Here is a 25,256-nt window from a genome sequence, read left to right as displayed (position 1 = left end):
TGATTGCTCTTATTAATGGCAGTCAGGACTCACGAGTCAGGTTAGATGTAGTTCTGCAGTTCATTCTGCTACTGTAACGTATCGGGTATACGATCAGATAAAAGCTAAGTTCTTATTTGGTGGCATGAACTCTGTCTAGCCCTTTAGGCTGGTATTTCTGGTTACCTTTGATTCAGTTCTGTCACCACATCAGGCAGACCAATAGTCATGTCAGTTGACAGAAACTGCAATATTTGCAAAAAAGTGTCAATACGTCGGCTGTCTTCCTGATGCTCTGGAAAGCAAGACTTTGGTTCTTTTTTCATCCATATTAGTCCAATTCTAGTCCAAAGTCTGCCAGGCCTTCCCCCTTTTGGAAGAGCCAATGGAGATTAAGTTACTCCAAAAATTCCCTGTGGGTAAGAAAGCAGAGGTGGAGCAACATGTTTCTCTCCTCGTGATCAAGATGAGCAGAAATATTTAAATAGGTTTTCCAGTGATGTACAATTTGAATCACACCAAGTGAATTTGCCCCCCAAATTAGGAGAGATGGGAAACCACAGCTCTGGTCTGCCCTTTTCTTTCTCACTTACAGCTTTGCTGACATGAAGATTATCACTGAAAACCTCCCCTCCATTTCCTCTGGGGCTTTCCTTTGTGCCACATAACAACTATCTGTTGTTTTTCACCCTCGTGGCTGTCTCTCGTCAAAATGACAAACATTATTCAATGCAGTGAGTTAAATTCAGTGCTTTGAGGAACACTCACTAGAGGCTGAAAGGGATGAATGGTACAGCAGCTCCCTCTAGATAAATTACAGCACCGAGCATTTTCAAGCCACTGTAAATCCCAACAAACTATGAAGTGAAGCATTGTAGGAAGATAATGAAAGCAATTAGCTATTTAGCATAACAGCATTAAAGGTGGTTCAGATTAACGTAATTCTTTCCCCTTCACAGCATCAATAGAGATGCCCAGCATGCCCTGGAACAGGATCTTTCTGACAAAAATACAGCCTGTTTTATTGATGAGAAGTGCTTTAACCTGAATAACACATCGAACAGCATCAACTTTTACCATGGAGTGGAGAAAACAGATGGGACGTGAGTATGAGTGACTACTGTAGCCTTCTCTTTCCATGCTCCCTGCTCTAAGAGCAAGCCTGATTACAGCACAAGCCCTGTCCTTATCTTTGAGAAGTGATATAGAAAGAAGTGGCCTCTCTCTCTGTATGGCCCTGTCCTTCCTTGGTGTGAAACGCTCCATCATCCTCAATTATTCCCTGCCTCCTAACAGCTGCCCTTGTTGGAGGCCGGGCAGAAGCTGGCAGTCTGCAGCACCCACAGCCCTGGTGTGCAGTGAGCTGTGTTCCTCAGCGAGGACGGCTGGTTGAACCGCGGTGCAGCTGACTCCTTGCCCTCAGCCTCCTTCGTGCACATCTCTCCCTCTGGTTTTCACTTACACTGTTCTGTGGCCTTCAGGTTTCAAAACCACTTCCAAACAAATAAAAATTCAGCTAAGGTGTGCAGTTAAGTGCAATGCGGTAAACAGCATGCAAGTGTACACCAAAGACTATTTATATTTTCTGCAAAAATAGCTTGGGTTATCTGGAAATCGGGCCATCAAGCTATACAGAGATACATATTAAACAGGATGATCAAAAAGATTTGGCACAGCTTTAGCATTACAGACAACTAAAATTACTGAACTAAAATGTCCCAATTGTATACAGTTTCAAAACTGTTTATTAGGAGTGGCCTCATCAAGGCCTGCATCCAATCCAAAAGCAACAGCAGAAGAAGAGCAGCTTGCAATAGAGGGCAGTGTTTTTGTGCTAATGACTTGTTAGTTCCCTTATCACTCTCTAACATAGCGATATTCGAATAGTGAATGTAGTCCGCAATCTCAAATGATAACGACTATCTTGTTGGAAGGAGAAAAAAAAAAATCAGTATACTTTGTTTACTTATGTTCTGCTTTTCATTAAAAGATCACCTCATTCACTACTGAAACGAGGGCACATTCGAAGGAAACTTGGCAGCCATTCTGCTGACTCTAGTAACACTACCTACTTTTAGGATTAGCAATAAATAAAATTATTCTAGTCAGCTCTGGTGAAAAGCAAATTCGTGGGGATAAGTTTTACAGCCCTTTTCCTTTCTCACCAACCATTATCCAAAGAAATGCCATTTTTCATTAACATTTTCCTGAAACCATTTGGCAGACTGAGACATACCTGCAGCACTCAGGAAAAGAGCAGGTGTTTTCTGTGCACCAGAGCCAGCCGGATGAGTTACAGTCTGAAAAAGCAATGTAAAAGAACAGATTAAGTACTAAGTATTTCAGATAGTCAAGATGGAAACCTACTTGGAAATTTATTTTTCTGATGAGAATATGAATATAATGATCACACCACAGATGGAAAAAAACCCCAAACGCAATACTCGGCAGAAAGTACACTGAGATGGTCTGGAACAGTAGCTGTAAGCAATGTCAGCTCAGGGGTAGCATACCAATTTATGTGCTTTACTACGGTATCATGTTGCTTACCTGAAGCTGCCTAAATAGATGTGTGGCACTAAGGAATTCTAAATCGTTTAGGAAGACCAGTACTTCTGTTTGGGGAGAGAGGAACACCCTATGAAAAACTGAGAAAAGGGCCCCTGAGAAAACAAGCACCAACAAAGTTTTTTTTTTTGCATCCCTTAATATTTATTCTCAGTGTTCAATTAAAATCTAAAGTTAATGTAAAACTCAATAAATAATGACCTTTCCCTGCAGAGTTTAATACAGGCATAATTCTTAGAAAGAAGTTTTGTGTGGAGAATGAAGTCTAAACACAGGCAGAAGTTTGTCTCAGTGTTTCAGTTTGGCAAGTAAAATATCCGTACCTTTTCAAAAAATACGCTAAATGTTTCTGGGTGAAGGGAGAGGTGATCTATTAGGCTAAGCAATGCATTAATGAAGGTGGTGACTTTAACTCCAAAGAGAGTAGCTTACGCTGCATCAGTTTTCAAGCTGGGGGCTCTTTAAATTCTCAGTTTGGAAAGACTTGAGTGTGGGATTTATATTCATAATTACGTTAATTATGATAATGAAGGCCATCTGTGAAGCTTGGACACAAACCCAAGCATCCCAAAGTTTGTTTCCATGCAGGACGTTGCAGCAGGAACATTCATGGGTGGCATTTTTTAGTGCAGGAGCCCTATATTCAGTCGTTCTCTGTGTATTCATAGGCCTTTCCATAGCAGCGCCATTTCTGCTTGTCTCATAGATATTATTGAATTTAACAGTAACAGCCACGTAAGTTAAAGCAGAGGTGTTCATTTTAATACATAGAGAAGTAAGAGGATGGAGATATTTATCTGAACAACACAGCACAGAACGACAGTGTTGGAACTGGGAGAAAAATTCCAGTTCTCCTTATTCCTAGGTCCGTGCCTTATCCGTTCTTTCTGATGATGAGGGCTACTGGCATCTCAGCGCCACACGCTTTATTATATAGTTCATGCATATGTTACGAGGTAGGGCTGCTCTGACAGCAGACAAGAGCTGTCTGAAGAGCTGTCTAACAATCCTTCCCTCCTTTGGTTTCTTGCTTATTTTCCCTGTAGACATCAGGATACAACGTCAGGTGCTCATGTTCTCTGGTGGTTGGTGACACGTAACTCTGTTTCCCCAGGATAAGGATTTGGGTTCACAAAAATAGACTGTATTGGAGTCTAATTTGATGGTGTGCAATGTACAGGAGGTCATGCTACATAATCTAATAATCCACTAAGGCCATAAGCACTCTGAACCTTGATACAGAGAAACGTGTCAAATTTCAGCTGAGATACAGCAGCAGGTATGAACTCAGACCATCACCTAATCTGTTAAAGACAAGAAGAAGGTGCGTTGCTGACATTGATACCTGATCTTAAAAACTATATTTAAGCAAAAGGTATGCAAGAAAAGGTCATTCTTTATACAGCAGAGCATAAATCTACTTACTTTGGTGATGACATTAAGACCTGAATTAGCAGCTACAATATCCAAGCAACCCATAGGAATTCTGTTGAAGCAGCTCTCCAAAATCTTCACTTCCTGTTGCCAAATCTTTGGTTTATAGAGGAAAAAAGGAAAAAGAAGCGAGCATGAAACCAACAGAATCACCTGATTTATGTGATTGCACAGTTTGCACAGTTCAGTGGATGAACACTTAATCTCAGTGCATTTCATTGTAATTATCACTGAACAGAAAATAGCTCACCTCCACTTTTATCTTTTGTTTTCCTCTTATTTTCCATTTCTAACTAGTGTTTCAAATCCTGAAACATGGGCTAAATTCAGTGAAGACAATATCAGGTGCTCTCAACATGCAAGGGCCAACTCTGCCAAGCTCCGAGAGGAAGCAGAGGTTAGACTGGAGAGCAAATCTGAGGAGATATGGAATCATTTCATCAGTACCAACCTGGCCTTTAATAATCGTATTGCTGAAGTAGCTGATGCAAAGAATAAACTCCAAGCACAACTGGGCAAGGTAAGACTCACTAAGAGTTGGCAGCTGCATATTATCTTAGTTGTACCTGAAAAGCATAGAAATCCTCCTTCCTGAATGAGCCCCTCCTCAAAAGATATACCTGTATTACCTGTCCTCAAATGGTGCACTTGAATCACACACGGCCTGAGAAGACCCCACTCAAAGACAGGCAGGCTGACAGGATGACAAGGTTTTATAAGGAACCATGCAACGTCCGTCCATAATCACCCACTGATTATGTTCATTTGCAACTTACATGTTTAAAGTGTTTAAATCTCAGACGGTATTTTTTTCTATTTTACATTTATTGATGATATTCCCTGGCTGTTTCCTGATACAGAAATAGTACATGAATTACTTTTTCCTTTTTTTTAAACAGTGAATTAAATTTCATTTTCATAGACTCATAGAATGGTTCGGGTTGGAAGGGACCTTACAGCTCATCCCGGTTCCACCCGCCTGCCCTGGGCAGGGACACCTCCCACCAGACCAGGCTGCTCAAAGCCCCGTCCAACCTGTCCTTTAACCCCTCCAGGGATGGGGCAGCCACAACCTCCCTGGGCAACCTGGGCCAGGGGCTCACCACCCTCGCAGAAAATAATTTCTTCTGATATCCAATCTAAATCTACCCTCTTTCAGTTTGTAACCATTACCGCTCATTTTTTAGAGCCCTACATTAACTAAAATTTGGAAGTATTGACATAGAGAATATCATTAGTCTACCTTTTACACCTAATTTACAAGTTTTTCTCTCCCTTTCAATAAATATAATTCCACATCTTTAACCTGAATTTTGGCCTGGTCGGGGTCAGAAACGGCCTGATATTTCGGAGTGGGTCAGACAGCGAACTTTTCAAACATTTGTTCTGCCTTTGTCTTCCTAAAATACAAAGCAGAAATGACACAGAAGGAGAGAGACCTGTATTAATCTCTACCTGTATTACCTTTTCAGTAAGTTTTCACTGAAATAAGTGACGTGTTGGATGTGTATTAGTTGAATTTTGAAACATATCTTCTGAAGTTAACGAGAGCTCCTGCCTTTGCACTGACAGCTAAGATCTTGTTAAGCTAGCAAGACTCCCTGTCTTACCTTCATGTGACTTCAGTCAGAGTTCAGTAAGTTCTTCCGTTGAGACTCTTTCTCTCATATTGGACCCTCGTGTTCACTCATTTGTTTCAATGCACATTTGGAAACAATAGAGTTTTCCTGCCATTCTATTTGCCATAAGTAGTTTATGATGTTTCCAGTTTATTTTTAGGGACTCTTAGGAAAGTGCAAACTAACCAGCAAAATACGTGTTAAGTCACAGCACATAAATTAACGTCTTGTTGGGTTTTTTTTCCCCTGCTTATAAAGCATGGAAGATGTTGAATGTAGTTTTTCGTGTGTTTTTGATTGTATATGATCTAGCCAACTATAGCACTTTATCCCTGAATTACCCATCCATCTAAGTTTCTCATGGATTTAATCTATGAACATTTGCTTCACATTTTCCATTGACCTTTTCTAATACTGTTAAGCGCCCCTTTTATAAAAGAACTTCTAGCATAAGGTAGGACATGGTGCACATACAGAATCACAAAGTGCACTGTAAGATATCAACATACGAGCAGGGATTTTGTCATGGAGTCCAGCTGATACTGTGACATAACTGCTGACAACTGGTATATAATGGCAAAAAATTATTTGTGTCTTTATACCGTTACACCATTAAAAAGCAGTAATAAGCTATCTGGAGAAACTTGCATAATCATATTTGTGTAAAGAGTAAGTTTGTATGGTATACATGGATAAAAAAATAAGATTGCAGTCTATGAACGAATGCTGCTGTTACCGCTGAGTTACTAGTTAGCACGTACGTGCAGAAATACTTTACTCGTCACAAACTCTATAGTAATGCAGTTACATCAAAATAACAAAATGCTAGAGAAGAAGAAAGCTGCCCATGCCGGTGAGGAGTAATTCAGGCTTGTCAGAGTTGTCAAAGGTAAGGAGAATACAATAGCTTTCCTGAGCAAAAACATTGCTGGTTTCGATGTGGGTGAAGTTCCATGGTAGAAGTCCTGTTAATTCTCTTGCTCATGACCATACCTCAAAAGGACAACAGGAAAGAAAAGGCAAGTGAGGGCAGAAGTGAGTAAGGAACGAGTGCTCGTTTAACCATTATCTATAGGTAAGCATAACATAGTACACTTTCTTCTTTCTCCAGGCTTGCAGCATAGTCTGTAATAATCGGAGAAAAAAAAAATTGCTAGGATATGCTTTAATAAGACAGCCAATGGCTGTCCCAAATTCTGCTGCACTTCTGTTCTTCCATTGGGATGTGATTATAGTCAAATGCAGCTACTAGAGTTCCTGTTCCCTTCAGGTCTACCAGCAATTGGACAGTGGTGCCACAATTTTGATTTTTCTGTTTAAAAAAATCAGCCAATCTTTCAAAGGCTGTTTTTGCACTGACTTCTCAAGCTATGAATGCCACTCTCGGAGACATACTTCTCTCTGCCAAATTATTTTCCTAGCTAAGCAGGCTAGCTCCATAAAATGAGAGGAAAATGAGCATAGAAAAGATTCGCTATCTTGGAACCAGGAAATGCTATTAATTTAATGAGGTCTGGAGCCCATTTGGAATGTAAAATACTTTTCTGATTTGTAAAATAGGAAAATCTCTTCCAGACAAAAAAAACCCCAACAACCTACAGGGAACCTCCTGCAACTGTTTGTTTCTAAAATCTGTACCCTGAAAAAGGAAAAGAAATAAAAAAATACATAAAAGAGTAAATAGTGGGAATATGGTGATGATCTAAAAATGATCCTATGTTGAAATGGCACATTTTCTTCTGTTTGTATCACTTGCATATCAAAGATTGGCTGGTTAAGATCACAAACCAAATGCCTAATGCCTCAGCTTGTGGTCCGCTGCATGCTCTTTGGAAGCATAGAGCGCCAGGTGGAACAGCTTGTCTTACATTGTAGATTTCATCTATTGGCCCTGGAAAAATATAGTTTTCCTTTGGAACTAAGCTTTTTGTAAAAACTCATCTAATTACGCTTAAATTCTTGGATCAGTACACTGTACTAGTGCCTGCCATTGATACTGTGGTGGGGATTGTGCTGTGCGCCATGGTTAGCATTTGTCATATTGTACTTAAAATGTTTCTCCTGGCCTGATCTTTTTTTTTCATATTTAGTTTATATTGCCTATACGTATGATGGCTTCATGGCCACACGTTTACAGTCCTGACTTTCTATGCAACAATGTCATTGCTTCAAACTTGTTTAGGGAAATCTACTACCAAAAGGAACGTGGGCATTGCTCTGGTAATGATGTATTGGAACATTTTTGCACTGCTGTACTCAAATGGTAAAGGGCCTTTCTCTTCCTGCCTTTCTTTCTCTTGCTTGATGACAGTATTATATCACATAGGAGATTATGTGAGCAGAGTGCTATTCATTAATTGCTTGGAAAACAATGAATAGGAATAAAAATACAAGAATGAACAAGGTTTAGTTAGTTCTGAATTTCCCCAAGCAAGCTAAGGAATTCCATGTGCAGTTTGCTATACCAGTTACTTCTAAAGAGGAAGGATTTCCCCCTTGGTAGGCATTTGCGCATGTTGCATCATTCTTTCCTGGGTGCCGTTGTCTGCAGCAGTGCCTCACAGGACTGCTGCTCCCAAGAAGGTTGCTGGGTTGATATTCTAGTTCAACGGAAGTTGATAACAGTTGTGTTATCAAAGGCTCTGTATGAACAATCTACAGCAGTCCTTCCAAAGCTTCCTTCTCCTCCTAAGTACCACCAAATTCATATTTCTCCTATAAACAAAATGTAAAGAAAAACAGTAATCCATTATTATTCTGTTTAGTTTTATTCTAGGATATTTTCTTCCCTGATGGCTAGACAAGTCTGTTCTTTATACCAAAAGATACATAGAATGTATTTATGTGATGAAGGTATCCTGTTTTTACTTCTATCAAGCATTATGCCAGGAGTTTTGCCAAGACCTTCTCCATCAATGACATAATGTCTCCATTTCAGCTTACAAACTGTACAAGTCGGAGTAATAACTGTACCAGCAGTCCATCTGTTTTTATAAGGATTTTGTCTGCTCCTAGAACTGCTGGTGGGCTTGTACCTCAATTTCTAACATGTTCCTGCACCATTTGCCTTGAGTTACTGAAATACAATTGAATAATAAACTCCAAGAATTTTCCTGTTGTAACCGATTGAGGTGCTGTCATAGTAATTAACCTAGGTTCACACTATAGAGTGTGCACACATCATATTTAGAAGCACATGAACAAAATACAGTCTTCAAAAAAAGACTTCAGCTAGTTTGCCTTAACTGTAAGCACTTTCCAATCCAGGTAAGCCAAGAGATGCACCTAAGAACTTTTCCCGGTAGGCATTTGAAAAACAGATTTTTGCTCCTTAAATAACTTTCTCAAACCCCAACATTCAAGCTGCTTTGCCTCTTTTTCATCTCTAAAACAGTGCAAACAAGACCAAATGACTTCAATTTCTAGTCATTAGACAATACATACGATGAAAACATGCATACGCTATCATAATATAAATTCACCTGTCCCATCACTTTTTTTTTTTCACTATAAACCTACAACAACTTGCATTTAGTTAGAGGGACGGTTTAGCAATTTACAGATGTCTTGTCTTGGGGCAGATCAGATGCGTTTTTACCCTTTATTCTACTTGGAGTTTGGTCTGAATCCCAGTACTGAATAGGCTCCAAATTCAGATCAAGTAACCAAGTCAGCACAAGGGAAGTCTCTAAAGAGCGCTGGTCAGTGATTCCCATGTGCTTTTCTGCATTCTCAATCCAGCTGCTGTCTGCTCTCACTCTTACTTCATTGATGTATTCAGGAAATTGTCTGATTTTCATTGTCTGCTATTTGGCTCTTGCTGCCCGCCCCTTCTTTGGGAAAGCTGGCTACAGAGGCTGAAAAACCCCAAGTCTATCAGAAGTCTTGGAAGTGATTTGTATAGAGGAACAGTAAAAAATGATTAAATTGCTTTTGTATAATTTTGAACAGACACCCATTCAATGCAGAAGGGAAATGCTGTCCTTGAAAACCTGTTTTATATGTGTTCGCGTCCAGTTCACTGTAGAGCTTCTATGTAAAATTACTGTCTGCCCACTTTTGCTTGATTTTCTTCTAGAGGACTAAGACAATTTGCCATCTTACAGTGGCAATCAGAGTATGTGGGAGCAAGGCTGTGGTATAAAGCATTTCCTACTGCAACTCCAAAGCCCGAAAGTCATCACAGCTGCAAGAATGATTAAAGGACTGGAAAGCAAGCAATTGAGTTCCCCAACTTTCTCTTTAGCAGGGTGAAAAGGTTGATGTTAGTAGCACTAGATGACACCGCTTTATTTACCTTATCTGAATAATAGTTGGGGTTGGGGCAGAGAACTTGCTAAACCCAGAAGTATCTATACAGAAGAAAAAAGAATCGTAATAAAAGACTTTTTGCTTGAGCAGACAAAACCAAAAGAAGAATCAGTGGCCAGACAAAAGCCAGACGAATCTAGATGAAAAAGATAAGCATTTGTTTTTCAGAGCAAAGGAATTCATCACTGCAACATCTTACCACAGATAGATGGCTTCATTAGCACCAGGAACTCAAAATCAAGATCATTGTTCTCCCTGAAAGCTCTGATCTCTCTACAGGCGCTGGCTTACAAAGAGGAATTTCTACAGGATAGGCTAGTGTGACCTGCAGGCAGAGCAGACTTAGTGCATAACTAAGACGTCTTTCTGACCCTAGGACTGAAAACGTCCCATTTCCATTTCTGTGTCAACTGCACAAGTCTATGATTAATTTATCTTTCTTGATTCTGGGACTACTCTTGGTCACGACAATGCGAAGTTCATCCAGAATTTGGATAGCAGAACGCAGGAAATATGAAGTGCTGGAGGCAGAAGCCCAGAAGCCCTAGCTAGGTATTTGGCAAGAGTTAGATCACAAACCAAAAAGGGTATTACAGCTCCACTGTGTTTCATCATCACGGCGCTCACAGAGCATGTGGTTGTTTGGACATGCGAATATTCTGCAAGAGTCTAATCCAAGTGTATGATCCTGGTCAGGCTCAGAGCTGCTATGGACCCGATTTTTAGGCTAGTGAACAGAAAATATAGTGTATGCAATTCAAAGTAGAAGAGGGTGGTATGCTGTCTTCAGCACGCCTCAAGAAACACTCAATTTATGCCAAGAGAAATTACAGTAAATATGTTTTACATCTGGTGTAAAAGTACACAAATTTTTAGAAAAAGAAGGAAAACGTTTAATCATGGTGCCAGCCCCACATTAATATGTTTGCATCTCTTTTCCATAAAGTTAATATTAACATAAATAGTTACTTTGGCTTCAGTCTCCTGGAAATAACCAACAAGGCAGGATGTTTACATACATTAGCTCTGGGAATCAGTCAGACCAGACAGCAAGTGATGTGTTTATATAGTCCAGTATTTATACCATACCTAAATAGTAGATTAACTCCACCCGCTCCAACACCTGTACTGTGCTCAGAAGTGTTTCTCTGCCCAGAGGCAGAGTGCCCAGCCTCACCCTTCCTGCAAGCCTTGCTATCCCTCTACCCGGGGGCACAGGGATCAGAAAGATGCTAGAAAAACAGGTACGTGTTTAATAGAACCATGAAAAAATAACCACTCGCTCCAATAAATGAGTAGCCATGATGCTGAGTATTTCCACTCAGTTACTCAGCTCACTGAGAATGTGTGCTTTTAGAAACAGCTCCAGGTTTGGTTTTTTTTTTACCCCTGGGGTGTGAAAAGGCATTATATTACATCAATATATGATGGAAATTAACTTTCACTTTCCTTTCTGCCTGGTATATTTTTACTCTATACCTGAAGAGCCTACAGAACTTTGTTTTAGTAAGTTAATCCATCTCTTAAATAAGTTACCCCCCTCAGAGTCTCCATCCTTCACACGTTATTTTTCGTAAATTTATTTGTAAATTTAAGGAAAAAAAAATATCTTTTCCTGTCTTAGCAACTATCAAGTATGTTTATATGGTGTCTAGAAGGAAATACTGAATATATTTTATATTTATACAACTTTCTTCTAATTCAAGCGATGAACCTATTTAATTTTATAACTAGCATAAAATATCGAATGAAAGCCAGGAAAACCTTAGCGGCAATAAAACCAGAAACTGCCTACAAGCCTCTGAAATAGTTTTCAAACTTCTTATCTGAGAAATTCTGACCAGAGCCCCCTACGGCTGTTGAAAGGGAAACAGCCTGCTCCTCTGAACAGGAACGTACAGAAATACTAAAATACAATGGGAGGTGCCCACGCAAGAAGTGTGCAGGAGAGGTGCAGCAGCGTTGTGAGCTTCAGGCAGGAGTATGCATATAGCAGAGGGAGTCCCTTCCCTGTGGCACTTGTCCCACAGAGGCTTCCATCTCAGGCCCCAATGTATCCTCCACCTAACTGTTTTACTGTATTTCTGTTGATCATCTTTTTCCCTTCCTCTTTTAATGCCTTAAAATCTCAGTTATTTACAGTTTTTCACGCCCGTTCACGGTAGCTAGGTATACAGTTAATCTTATCATTTGGTACTGGAACCTGTTTGAGGGTAAAGTTTTCAGATGATTAATGAAGAGTGACTCAGAAGCGGTTGGGAAGGTGTGTGCGGGTTGGTGTAGGCAGTTCAGACTTGCCTGGAAAAACCTGTTTGAAGGGGTAAATAGTTATTTAAGCTAGGAATAGGCTTTTGCCTACAAACCAAGAGAAATTACAGATGAAAGCTAAGGCACTCACTTGAAGACAAAGCCAGATTTCTCTGTCTGAAAACTGTTTCTTAATCTCATGAAATCATAAAGACTTGCGTAAACTACATCAGAGTACAAACTATGGGTAAGTGGAGAAACCACATAGGAGAAGCCTTGCTCCTCAGCATGCCGTGCAGCAATGCTCCGCTTCATGGAGTAGCCTGAGGGGAACATGAAATGGGGAAGGATAGAGTTATAATCAAGTGACAGCCATTGCGCATCAGGATGTATTCAGCTTGTCGTGAATCCAGTTGTCTTTATTTGCAAAATATCAGAAATCTCTTCTCGCACTGAGGGGCACACAGCTGCTAAGTGAAGGCAGCCAGGATTGAATGGATGTGAGACTTTGTTGGCATTGATATAGAGATAAGTTCTTTCTGTGACATTTACGTGTGAGAAACTGAGGTGGTTGCTACTATTACTGCTCCCTGCCCTGCAACCCATCTGCACTCAGGCAATTCGTGGAAGCTTGGCAAAGGAAACAGGACTTAGTGCAAAGCAGCAGCACTCATATGCATTCATAAAACTGTTCCTAATTCTCAGAAAGGGCTGTCTTGCAGGAAAGAGAGATGGACATATGTAGTAGCTTTTCTAGAAAAGAAGCATTTTCAGGCTCCAAAGGATCATGAGACAAATGCATTGCATTGACTTTGAAGTCAGGGCAAATTTGGCTTACCATGACTGAGTTGAAATTTCATCAATGACTAAGAAGAACCTCATTCCTGATAAGAATCGGTATTACAGAGTAGCTGCATGAGCCATAGTGGTTTCTCTCTGGCACCATCTCTTTCTAGAGACATGTTCTCTCTATTAAAGGGATGTATACCCTTCTCTCAGATGAGGTAACTTGAGATAAAACAGAACCTGCAGAAGGCCCAAACTGCCAGTTTTATTGTTATTTTGTCCAGGTTTAGCAAAAATATGTTAATAACATAGCACTTAATTTTGTTCTCCTAAATGATGACATACTCTAAAATTGCTGGTCCTGCAGCACCTGAAAGCATGATGCAGTGTAAAATGGAGGAGAAATAACAGAACTCTGATACTTGTTCTTCAATAGTTGGAAGTGTAGCAAGGAGGTATGCAAAGAGTTAAGCATTTCCTTGTGTAAAGTTAGTGCTTCCTCTGTTATTTTGGAAATATTTTAGAAAATTCAGGCCAAGTTAAATGATCCCATGTTTTTCTCCTCTAATTTTAATAAAGCTTTTTTGAAATAAACATCTTGTACATTTTTAGGACCAGTGGAAAAGTTAAGTAGAAACTGATTGCATATAAATTTGAAATTGATTAGATTATTTTCAGAGATTAAAGTAAAAAATGCATACTTGAGTTCAGTAGAAGGAGGATTTTTGTAAGATTGTAAATTGTTATACCGAGCAAATAGTGGAAGGCCCATGGTCCCTGGGTCCTCTGTTTCAGTCAATGCTGAATAGACCAATCTGTGTCAGGACACAGATTCAATGTCCATATGTATATTTAAAGCCGCCTTTGTTTTAGAAGTATAGTATTTACATTCTGATAGTTTTGACAGTTATAAAGAAAATGTTTATAGGTATTCTTTAGCATGTGTAGAACTTAAGAGTATGCTTTAGATTTCAGATCCGTTGACTGTATTTAGGCCAACCCTATTCCCATTGTTAGGAAGCTTTATAAATAAAAGCTTGCGATATTCCCAAATCCAGACCAATCTCTCCACTCCTGATATGCTTGATGAATTGTGTAATGCATGGGCTTGAAGATATTTCCCCTGGGCGCAAACGAAACCGCTGCTTCTCTTAACTATGAAGCTCAGATCTCCCATATGGGTACACACAACAAATGCCCCAAAATTACTGCTCGGAATGATTCTAACTCTGCTTCAACACAGTTTAACTATTTGAATGCATTACCTGCTGATGTCACATTCTGTTGAGCATGATTTTTTCTTTTAAGTGTGCTTTTCTTTTCTTAAAAGATTCCTGGACTATTTCCCACCACTATCTGATTAAAAACAAAACAAAATAAGTCATAAAACAGTGACCTGCAACTAAGCTTCAAAAGAAACACATAAACCCTAAACCAAACAAGAGCAAGGGACACCGTAATCTCGATCAAGAATTTGGCTACGACATGACAGTAAAAACTATCAGGTCCAAATCCATTTCAGATTCAAGATCTAGGTTATACTTGTAATCCAAAGATTACAAGATATCACAGTTTTACTTTGAAATAATGTGGTCACATACCCTAAAATTAATTGTGAAATCAGTCACAATTATACTATTCATTCAATTACGCATGATAACCTAAATAAATGCAACTTTTACAAAATAAATTGGATGAAATGTGGAAACATGGATGAAAAAAAGTTTAAAAAAAATGGCTGAGAGGCAAAATATTAAATATAGAGAAATTTACAAAATGAGGAGGCACAAGAACGCTCCTCCCACCATATTACTGGGCTGCTGCTTTTTGCATTCAGATATTGAACACTGAGCAAACTTCAGAAACAACAAAGAAATAAAGATAGCTGTCAGACCGTAGCATTTTAAAAATGCTTACGTTGTACATAAGACTATCCTGAATACATGATGAAACACGTATTACTTCAATGGCTTCTTCTCTCAATCTTACTGCCTATAAAAATCCAGACCTCGGTGAGGTGAGAGAATAGTGGGAGTGCAGTTTTCTACAAGCTCTCAAGAACACTGCAGCACAAAACTTTACTCATGTCCTGGAAGGGAAAGTTTCCGGATGGGCAGCTGCCCGAGCCAATCCCTCACCGCGCTCTTAGGAACACGCTGCTTAGCATTTGTTGTTTTTGCTTCCTGCCTTTGGAGGTCATCCAGAAATGACGTAGACTGGTGCAACACTATCTGGTGATCCTCCCCACCAATCCGTTTATGTACAGCAGATTATCTAAATCATTTTACCCAATGTGTGGCCACAATGAGTAATCAAAAACTGTTTGTACAAAGCTTCTGCAATGCGTTGGAGGTGGTTCCCCCGAGGACATTTTTCTTTGTATGTCTTAAATGACAGCACTTTAAAAAAAAAAAAAAAGTAAGAAAAAAATTTGAGAACACACAACGAACCTCAACCACATCCATTTCCATGCAGCCAAGCAGGGCTTAAAGATGGATGTATAGTTTCACATCTGAATTTTGGGCTCACCGGCGGATTTAAACAATATTTTTCTTTAATGAATGAAGGAGGGGTTTGCTCAGTAGCGCTAATCCATTGCCTTGGTTGTGCATCACGTGCTTGCAGACTACTCCTACCTTTATGAGCAGGACACTAGAGCATGTAGGGAACTCACATGGCACGGGAGCGTAGTTACTGCACATTGTGGTGACATAAAACATTATAAAGGGTGACATAAAACTGCATTTTCAGTGACTTATAGATAAAATCTCCCTTTTCATGACTAATGAACTACTGTATTCTGAAGAAAGAAAAACATTTTCTATTTAGACTTCAGAGCTTGCCCTTTTGGAACATTAACGTTGTGTGAACTTGCGGGCTGTGCAAGCTCTACAAACTGAGTCACTTCTAGATACAAGACTGCTATTATCCTGTGTCAGTTACATGCCATTATTTATGGGGGAGCTGTACACATGACTTAGTATTCTAAAAAGTGAGCACAGTAGAGTCTCCTGCTTCTGTGTCACTAAGGGAACACCTCTGGGTTTGCTACATGTACAGCAGGCAACGAGGCCCAGCCAGGTTCTGCCCGACAGCACAGTAAGTGCTGCAGAGGAATGGAAACAAACCTCAGTTTTGATGATTACCAACATTCACGCACTTGAAACATTACTACTGAATTTGAAATGCACAGGTTTGTGGTCTGGCTGTTGTACTTGCACTGTGGCCACACATGAATGCATCAGAAGAGGATTTAAGAAACGTGTGGGTTCAGAAAACCACTCTTCTAAAGTTCCCTCTGCTAGCTGAACTTAAAAGAAAATGGCCTTGCCAAGAGACTGAGGACAGTTTATGCACAGGCAATCTGCTCAACGCTGTCTGTACTAGAATCAGCTTGTTGTTTTTACATCTTAAAAAAAATATCTGATAAGTAATTTATTTTTTCATGCAAGCAGAATAGAAGCGTAAAGGGCACCCAACCATTCCAGAAGCACTGTCACATAGTACTGGGATGGCCATGGCTTGCTATAGGCAATCATTATATGATAAGGGTTTGTGGCAGAGGAGCGGCACTGTTACCTGAAATACTAAAGACTACTAGGTTTCTTCCCTGGTCATCTTACAAATTTGTGTAGTGCTTCCAGAGCCCGCTGCAGTATGTTTCTGTGCACATACTATATGCTATACTGCTTTCAAAGAAAAAGAGGGCAGGAAAAAATTTCTCGCAGAAAACATTAATTTCATCCTCTTCTCTAACCTGATTAGAACAATTAGCACTAATTAAGCGTAAGAGATCTTGTAACCTAACTCTATTCACTGTGTTCAAGACCAGGCTGAATGGGGCTTTGAGCAACCTGGTCTAGTGGGAGGTGTCCCTGCCCATGGCAGGGTGTTGGAACTAGATGAGCTTTAAGGTCCCTTCCAACTCTAACTGTTCCATGATTCTATGAATAAATTAAATTATTTTTATTCATATTATCACAGGACAGGAATTATTAGCACAGTGACTACATTACGTGCTTACCATAACACAAGCACATCTGTAATCTGTGGCATCGCTCTGGGGAACTGGTTTCACAGTCATCGTTCATTTCTAACCCAGTGCTCTGGCCTGCTCTAATCGCACTGTTTCGTTGATAGATTTGCTCCACAAAGATGAATCGCCATTTCCCCCTGCTGCCCAAGAAAGCGTTACTACCAATAAAGCTCAAAATCTGAACCACAAAGGTCCTACCCAGGACCTGAACTGAGAGCGCAAGTCCCCTCTTCCACCATAAGCAGAAAACAAATAACCCCCTTAATCCTTTCTGAAACTGAGACATAACTTTCCCCAATCCTTACTCTGGGTTGAGATACTTACTGCTTTGTTTCACTGTTTTTACTTTGAATCATGCTTTTTATGGAAAAGAAATAAATCTGCTTTAATAAATTTGCTCTAAATTGCAAGTAGAATTAACGTGAGGGGCCGACATCTGCACCGCACCCCGCTGCAGGTGACAGAACTGCGCCACTGTGAATTTGGCTCACTCACAGAGCGAGGCGTAGCATGGGAAACACCGCCGTAGTGACAGAAGCTATAACATAAACACAGGAAAGGAGGACCCTGCAAAGCAGCGGATGACCTCTCAAAGCACTGCCTATTCTTTGCCTCACAGCCTCGGTACGTCCCTGCAGGTTGATGTTTTTGGTTAGCAATGAAGGTGAACAGCGGGAGGAAAGGACAGGACTGACGGGCTTGTAAAACTCTGCCTGACGTACATCTGCTTCATCACCAGCAGCCTGCCTATGAGCTGGACCTCATCTTTGTCACGTACAGATAAATACACGCTGGATTCTTAGGGAGGTTGTAAATAGCAAAGTTCTGACAACAGCACAAACTACTCAAATTCTGCATCCAAACAGCAGAAGACCCAAATCCTTGTTGTTTTCACAGGCAAAAGCAACGATGTGGGCTTGATGCATAATGAAGGCATTTAACTTTATTAAATCTCTTCCCTTTGGTTTTTATCTATAGAAATAAGTATGCATAACCAGTAAAATTGTAGACGAGATGCAAAACAATGTATCTAACAACACACTCTTGTCATAAGTAGTGCCACTGCAAAACAAACAGCAAAATGGATCACCTGCACAAGTATTCCCTGTAAGACACAGCTAGCTTACAGTGATTATCTACTTAAGAAGGAACCACTGCAGAGTAAAATTATAGGGAGAAATTTACTACCGTTAGCTTCACTTTCTTCCATCCTGTGTTTCCTTCATAACAAACCAGATTTTCTTCCCTGCAGTCTAGAAGCAATTAATGCTTCTTTTTTGGGTGAGGGTGCTCTCAAGCTGGCTCTGGGAGAACCAGCCTTGGACCCAAAGGGCTCAGTACAGCACGGAGCCCTGGCTTCAAATCTGTACAGTCATGTTCATGCACTGCTGCTTCAGGGTCCAAGATGATTCATCTATTGGAAAATCGTGTTGCTGTAAGGGTTGGACTGGTTTGGACAGTGCTAGCCAGGAGATCTTTCACATCACTCTACTATATAACATCAACACGCCCTTAAGGATTTGGACTGGGGTGCCGGTTCCTGGCATCCTTAACTCTTTAGGTTTTGTCTATAAATAACTTTTCAGCAGCAGGAACTAATTGAATTTTCAAACCACATAAATCATTAACAAACCTGGTACGAGTTAGTGTGTAAGCAAGATCTAAATAGCAACATAATTTAAATCACATTATGCCACTTTTAGTGGTTGTTGAAATTCAAGTTGCATTGATTTTAGTAGACTGGCTGAGAAACTACATTAGTTCCATTTGTTCGCTTCCATTTTAAAGCTGTCTATAGGAAAAGCCTGAACAGGCTCAATACATTGGCTGTAATGAATTCTGATAAATGAAAGGAACATAATCAATTGGCTGGGAAATGTGATCCGAGTATAAACGTTTTCTCCCTTCTTTCTTTTTTAAGACGGAGCAAAACTTTTCCCTTGCAGTTTCTCTCATTTATACAGATTAAAACACACAACCTGATCTAGTGGGAGGTGTCCCTGCCCACGGCAGGGGGTTGGAACCAGATGATCTTTAAGGTCTCTTCCGACCCTAACAATTCCATGATTCTCAGGGATAATATGGTTGTATGGTAACATGCACTGCAACTAAAAGCTGTGCTATACTAATTCCATCAGTCTGTCCTTTTTGGTGATGTTTCACTCCCTATCTTGTCCATTTACAGGAAATAAGTCTTTGAAGGAATGTGGCCTTCCCTCTACAACTCCCAGTGGAGTTTTAAAAACTTTGAGAATGTAGTTTCAGTATGAAAATGAATTGTGTTCTTATGTTCTTGCAGCAAATGTCCCCAAAATACTTGGGGTATGAAACAATTTCAGAGGGAACATATTTGATTGCTTTTGAATTTTCATGAGGCAAAAGGAAATAAGAACTGAACGAAGGTTTAAATGAAAATGGCAGTTTACTGGAATGTTACATTTGCAAGATGTTCATAGATCAAGGAGCAGATTTTTATTTAGGAGAAAAATTAGATAATGAAGCAGAATGGAAATAAGTCCCTGTAGAGCTATAAACACTGCCTCTATGAAAATGGCTTTATCACAAAACCACTGTTGAAATTTCCCCCATCAAAATAATTCGGTGCTTGTAATAAACTTATATTCCAATTTGCGTACAAACTTCTTAATTTTATAACAGGAAAGAGATGGTGCATTTCTTAGTGGAAGTTGTTTGTCTGTTTTCCAGGAACAACTTCAATAAATGCTTTAATGTGATGTATGAGTGTTCAGCCCCCTCCTTCTGGCTCTCCTGTGAGATTCAATTACCATATGTCCTTTTAAAGAAATGGCAAGACCAAACCAACATTATACAAATCCATATGATTGATGTGAGTTTATAGTGATCTCCTCCCCTAAATTAAGCAAAATGACATGCCAGAATGGAAGCAGTTCCAATAGGAGTGTTTAAAAGCAGGGGTGAGTTCGGATTTTGTACGCATTCGAGGCTTACAAAAGCATTCTACTTTGTTCAGGTACTTCAGGAAATCTTCCAGACAGAAGATACAATCATGTTACTGGAAAGAGCCATAAAGGCAAAGGAATACCCACTGAAAGTGGCTCAGACCCGCCTGGAGGGAAGAACTAGACGACCCAATATAGAACTTTGCTGTGATGCACCTCAGCTTCAGTAAGTAGAGGCCAGACTACCCCCTCCCTTCCTGCATCAGTCACTCAAGGACAGGAAATACAGTGACAGTGTGAAGCAGTTCGATGAGATGAGAATTGCATTCGTTATATTGCAATACAAATTCTGGGAGAAAGTAGTAAAATCCAAGTAGCTAGGTTGAAATAATGGGCCAAAACATCTGAAGTTCAATGCCTGTAGTTGCCTTTAGAGCTCAAGTGCTTGTTGGTGACTGATGTGTTTTGGGATTCAGTCTCATGTCTGAGCTGGGACTTAGGAATTAATTTTAATTCCATTCTGTATGAAACACAAGATTTCACTTTAGGAAATACCTAGTTTTGGGAACATGTTATCCCAGAGAAAAAACTGTCTTTTGATGCAAAAAAATATCTAATGGTCAAGCTTATTAAAAAGTTAATCGCAAACAAGACTGAGGCAGCATCTCTTACTGCCTCAGCTAATTTTCAGCTCTATAGTGACTCCAGTATCACCTTTGTGCAGGTTAGCTCATCTGGCATACATTTTGGTTATAGAGCTGTGGGGGCTTCTCAGCACATGTTGGCATCAGCTAGGTGATCCCTGTGCTATGATCCATTGTACAATGTGCATTGTGTTTTTCTGGATATACAAGAAGATGTCTGAGATACTAGCCTTCCTTCCCTAAGGACTGAAGAAGGGTCTTCTGAATTTTCATCCCATTTATCACATCAGTGTTACGAAAGAACCCTACCAAGTATATCTTATTTAAAATACTGTCTTCAAAATATTCAGGAGGGTGTTTCTCAAGAAATATTGCACCAGGGTTCTTCCCATAGCTGAATTTCAGTGTTCAGTAAGACAATTTTGCATATTTTATGAAAAGTAGAAAACTATTCCCTTTTTATTTTTGTCTCTAGCAAAATCCCACTGTATACAACAGGTTAACATACAATGAGATTAAAGTAGTACATCATACTTTAAGCTGAGTATTTATATTACTTTTCCTGAACAGCGTTTTATCAGCTCAAAAAGCTTCTATTCAAACAAGGACAGGGCAATAAATCATAGTTTATTGTACTGGCATCTTTTCACTTTTTCTAACTCCTTAAATGATAAATTGTAATGCAATACGCCTTTTTTCCAGCCTCGTACCTCCTTAATGAGATTTGACATTTCCTTTGGTATATCCATATATTAGATTTCTTCAGCTTCACACTCTGCTCTCTGCATCCATTCTGTCACAAAATATTGCTTTGGATCTGAATTCATTTATATCCTTTTGGATAGTTTTATTCACATGGCTTTTCATATAAGTCATGCCTCTTCTAGATGCAGGAAATCAGCCATGAGAAACCAAAGAAACTTCTGATCACAGTGTAGCATTCACGTAGTAGTCACATTTACTATAGGAGCAGATCATTTGCCACTTCAGCTACCACCACACCATCAATTAGGTATGCAAATAAGCTAGTACCAGCATTTTATTAAAAAAAAACCAACCCCAAACCAATACAAGATGGCCTTAAATATTAATACACAACTCCAGTCTTATACTCACTGTGAGTCTTGTTCTCTCCCTAATTCCTTCCTGAAGATCTCTTCCACAAAAATGTCTGCAGCATTATGATTGATATCAGTCCGGTCAACAGGATTGCATGTATCCAAGATAGAAAAGTTGTTTGATTTAGGATCAAAAATGTTCTGAAGCAGAGTGTTGCATTATCCCTTCTTCCCACATTTGCCAGTAATGCTGTTAATGTTCCAAAGGGCCCTGTCTAAAAAAAGTTTGGGAGCTCCATTTAAAGTCACTGGAATGTCAGAAGGTCTTTGAATATTTTCTTCAATTAGAGTGAAAGAACATTAATGTGACATTCTTAAAACCAAAAAGTACATAGGGGTTCTGAATCAATCAAACTCCTACTAGATTCTAGGTTATATGAGAGCTTCACAAACCTGTGCACAGCTATTTGGAAGTATTTTAAGCTTAACATACACGCAAGTTCTCTGTCAGTCTAATATGATTTCTAATATTTTAACCGAAATGTTTATACAAGTACACTGTTTACTAGATGTAGTTATAGTGACAGATAAATAGCATATCCTGTTCTCCTTAAATGCATAGGAATTTTGCTCTACCACAGCTCCCTAATCCAGACCAGGTTATTTTGGATGCTTTACCTTATTCAGATCATTAAATATTATGTTCATCATAACTGCAATTAGAACCAGAAATTCTGACAGGGTATTGAAATTTGGACACTTTTTTCTATCATAGTTTTTGGCTGGGCTCACATCTCAAAATGTATTTTTTTAGAGACAAAATCCTATCTGAGAATGTAAAACCATTTGCTGATTCACTTTTTACGGATTTTTTGCTTTTAAATACATGAGAAATACACTACACAAATTAGTTTAAAGCAAGAAGGAATTTAGCCCAATAGCTCAACTGTAATAGGGAAAGAAAATATCAAATGAACTACTTCTTTGTAACATGTACATGTTATCTGAGTTTGCTGTTTATTTAAAAGGAAGTGCTGATGTTGGCACTTGTTCTTTGTGTGTGCTGCCAACTTTGTAGTTGAAGGGATAAGACAGAAAACAAATTAATAACGTCTAGTTTTTCTGTGCTGAAACTGGGACTATCACAAAACAAGTTAAAGTTGGTTCTGAAAAAAAAATCAATCTTTCTTATATTCTATAGCGCACTGAGCAATTGATAGCACATTAGACAAAACACAAAGTTGACAGTATTAAAGAGAGTTTACCAGCTCAGAGACTATACAAGAAGATTTCCACATCTCCATTGATAAGCCACTGGAAGAGATGTGGCTAATATCAGCTCCCAGAAAATCTTGATTTCAAAGCTCCATATTCCATGTTTATTCTGGGAAGTGATTCCTGTTCTGATTAACATGCTTCTGCGCCAAATCTAGACTGTTTAGCACATACTGCTGCACAAGTTTAAGCCCTCATGAACACCACCAACACTTAGCAGTAACATCCACCCCAAACATTCCACAGGACCACATGCAAGTGCTCAACACAGCCATGCAAGCCCTAGAGATGCCATGCAAACAAGAGGCTGCAGGTGAAGAAGATAACAATTAGAAAGATATATCAAAGCAAAGTGGCTTAATCTGCTCTGAGGGTCAACACAAGCAAGAAATCACCAGTTCTTATAGGTGCTACACAAGCTAGTTTGGCAAAGAGGTTTCATATTGAATCAGTTCAAGGCAGCTGTTCAAATCCTGCCTGAAAGCATCACCTGTCCACTGTCAAAAAAGGAATATGGTGAGGGTCTGATAAAGTTATGTGAGCAACCTGTCCCCTTCTATTTTTTCAGGCTTGTCACTGAAGTTTACACTACAGATGACACCTTACAGACCTTAAAGCGACGTCTGCAAGAAGCCCATGATGCTCTGCAGATGCTGACCCTCAACAAATCAAACCTGGAACATGAAATTTCTGTGAAGGCAAACTCCTTCTTCATTGACAAGAAGTGTATGGACATGCGCAAGGTCTTCCCCAGCACCCCACGGCTCATTGGCTATGCTTGAATTTTAACCCTTGATATCTGAGCACATGATATAAAAGTTGCAAAGGTTGCAAATATTTCCTGAAGGAAACCACAGTTATTCTGTTTTCTCAATTAATGAAGACCTTCAGAAATAAACCAATGAAAATTAATATCACAGAATGGTAGGGGTTGGAAAGGACCTCTGGAGATCATCTAGTCCAACCCCCTGCCAGAGCAGGGTCACCTAGAGCAGGTTGCACAGGAACACGTCCAGGTGGGTTTCGAATGTCTCTAGAGATGGAGACTCCACCACCTCTCTGGGCAGCCTGTGCCAGGGCTCTGCCACCCTCACAGGAAAGAAGTTCCTCCTTATGTTTAGGTGGAACCTCCTATGCTCAAGTTTGTGCCTGTTACCCTCTTGTCCTGTCCCCGGGCAGCACTGAAAAGAGCCTGGCCCCATCCTCCTGACACCCACCCTTTAAGTATTTATAAGCGTTGATAAGATCCCCCCTCAGCCGTCTTTTTTCCAGACTGAAGAGACCCAAATCCCTCAGCCTTTCTTCATAAGAGAGGTGCTCCAGTCCCCTAATCATCTTGGTAGCCCTTTGCTGTACCTTCTCCAGCAGTTCCCTGTCCTCCTTGAACCACGGAGCCCAGAACTGGACACAGTACCTCTTTTCTTCTAGCAGCTTCATATTCTCAGCTGTAGCTGCTACTAATTCAAATAGAATTAGGAGACTTATTCTAATGGAATCGGACCACGCTTAAATAACCAGACAAATATTGCAAGACATATGTGAGTTACTAGCTAGAGAAAACATTAGGTTGAAATGTAGTATTTCAACAGAATTAATACAGTACAGGATTTAACTGTTACAGGATAACATGCCATCTTTGTTCCAGTCCTTGTCTGGAAAAGTCCAGTTTAAAAGCTTCCCCCATCTGTACACTCTCCTCCTGTCTAGTACTGCTAGAGTTGGTGTTTGGAATGAGAGGACGTTGAAAAAACTTGATTCACAGAAGCTGAAGGGCAATTTCAGTGCAACCACTTCAGGTACACATGTAGCCTGTATTCACTGAGAGGGAATCTTTCCATCTCTACCTCTTTTTTTCTTTTTAATTTGATTTATGACTGATGTGATATTTGCCTAAGTCTGAAAGGTCTTAACTATTTAGAAATATGTACTATTTATCTATCTCAAAGGACTTCATGAGCAAAGACAGTACTGTTGCTCTATTGTGACTAACGAGAAAATTAAAGACAAAGTGGGAACAGAACCTGCATACAGGCACACGTGCTTAAAGTGCGCCAAAATTGTCCTTCAGTCTGTAAGTCACGATCACTCAGCTTTCTAGTTCTCAGTGGAGCATTACTCTGTGTGGTGGAAAGGAGAAGGATGGAATGGGCTTTGAGATCCGGCTTGTCCGGATGACAGTATAAACACATTAACAATGCAGTAATCCTAGTGAAGGATTTGAGGAAGAACGAGTTTTAACTCATGGTAAAGCAGTCTGACTGTGCTGGACAAAATGGAGTAATAACGTTGTACTGTTATTTGCATTTCTTTCCTGGAGTTACTCACTCTCATTTACAGAGTAACCGGCAAACTACAGTTCTAGTAACTGAGCTGTTTCC

The 25,256-nt window shown here is 39.8% G+C and overlaps 1 protein-coding gene across 1 annotated transcript in view; it reads left to right on the top strand.

Moving 5' to 3' along the window:
- TEKT5 (tektin 5) overlaps window positions 1-23,660 on the top strand; it is a 28,338-nt gene extending 4,678 nt beyond the window's left edge. Inside the window, exons 4-7 of the mRNA XM_063345200.1 lie at window positions 939-1,082; window positions 4,279-4,501; window positions 19,973-20,127; window positions 23,447-23,660. Coding sequence (XP_063201270.1) covers window positions 939-1,082; window positions 4,279-4,501; window positions 19,973-20,127; window positions 23,447-23,660 — 736 coding nt within the window. The remainder of the gene's footprint in view (window positions 1-938; window positions 1,083-4,278; window positions 4,502-19,972; window positions 20,128-23,446) is intronic.
- Window positions 23,661-25,256: the final 1,596 nt, after the last annotated feature.

This window comes from Chroicocephalus ridibundus, chromosome 8 (assembly GCF_963924245.1).
Source record: "Chroicocephalus ridibundus chromosome 8, bChrRid1.1, whole genome shotgun sequence".
Taxonomy (NCBI): domain Eukaryota; kingdom Metazoa; phylum Chordata; class Aves; order Charadriiformes; family Laridae; genus Chroicocephalus; species Chroicocephalus ridibundus.
The sequence above is the reverse complement of the archived record's forward strand: the minus strand, read 5'-3'. Positions and strand labels throughout refer to the sequence as shown.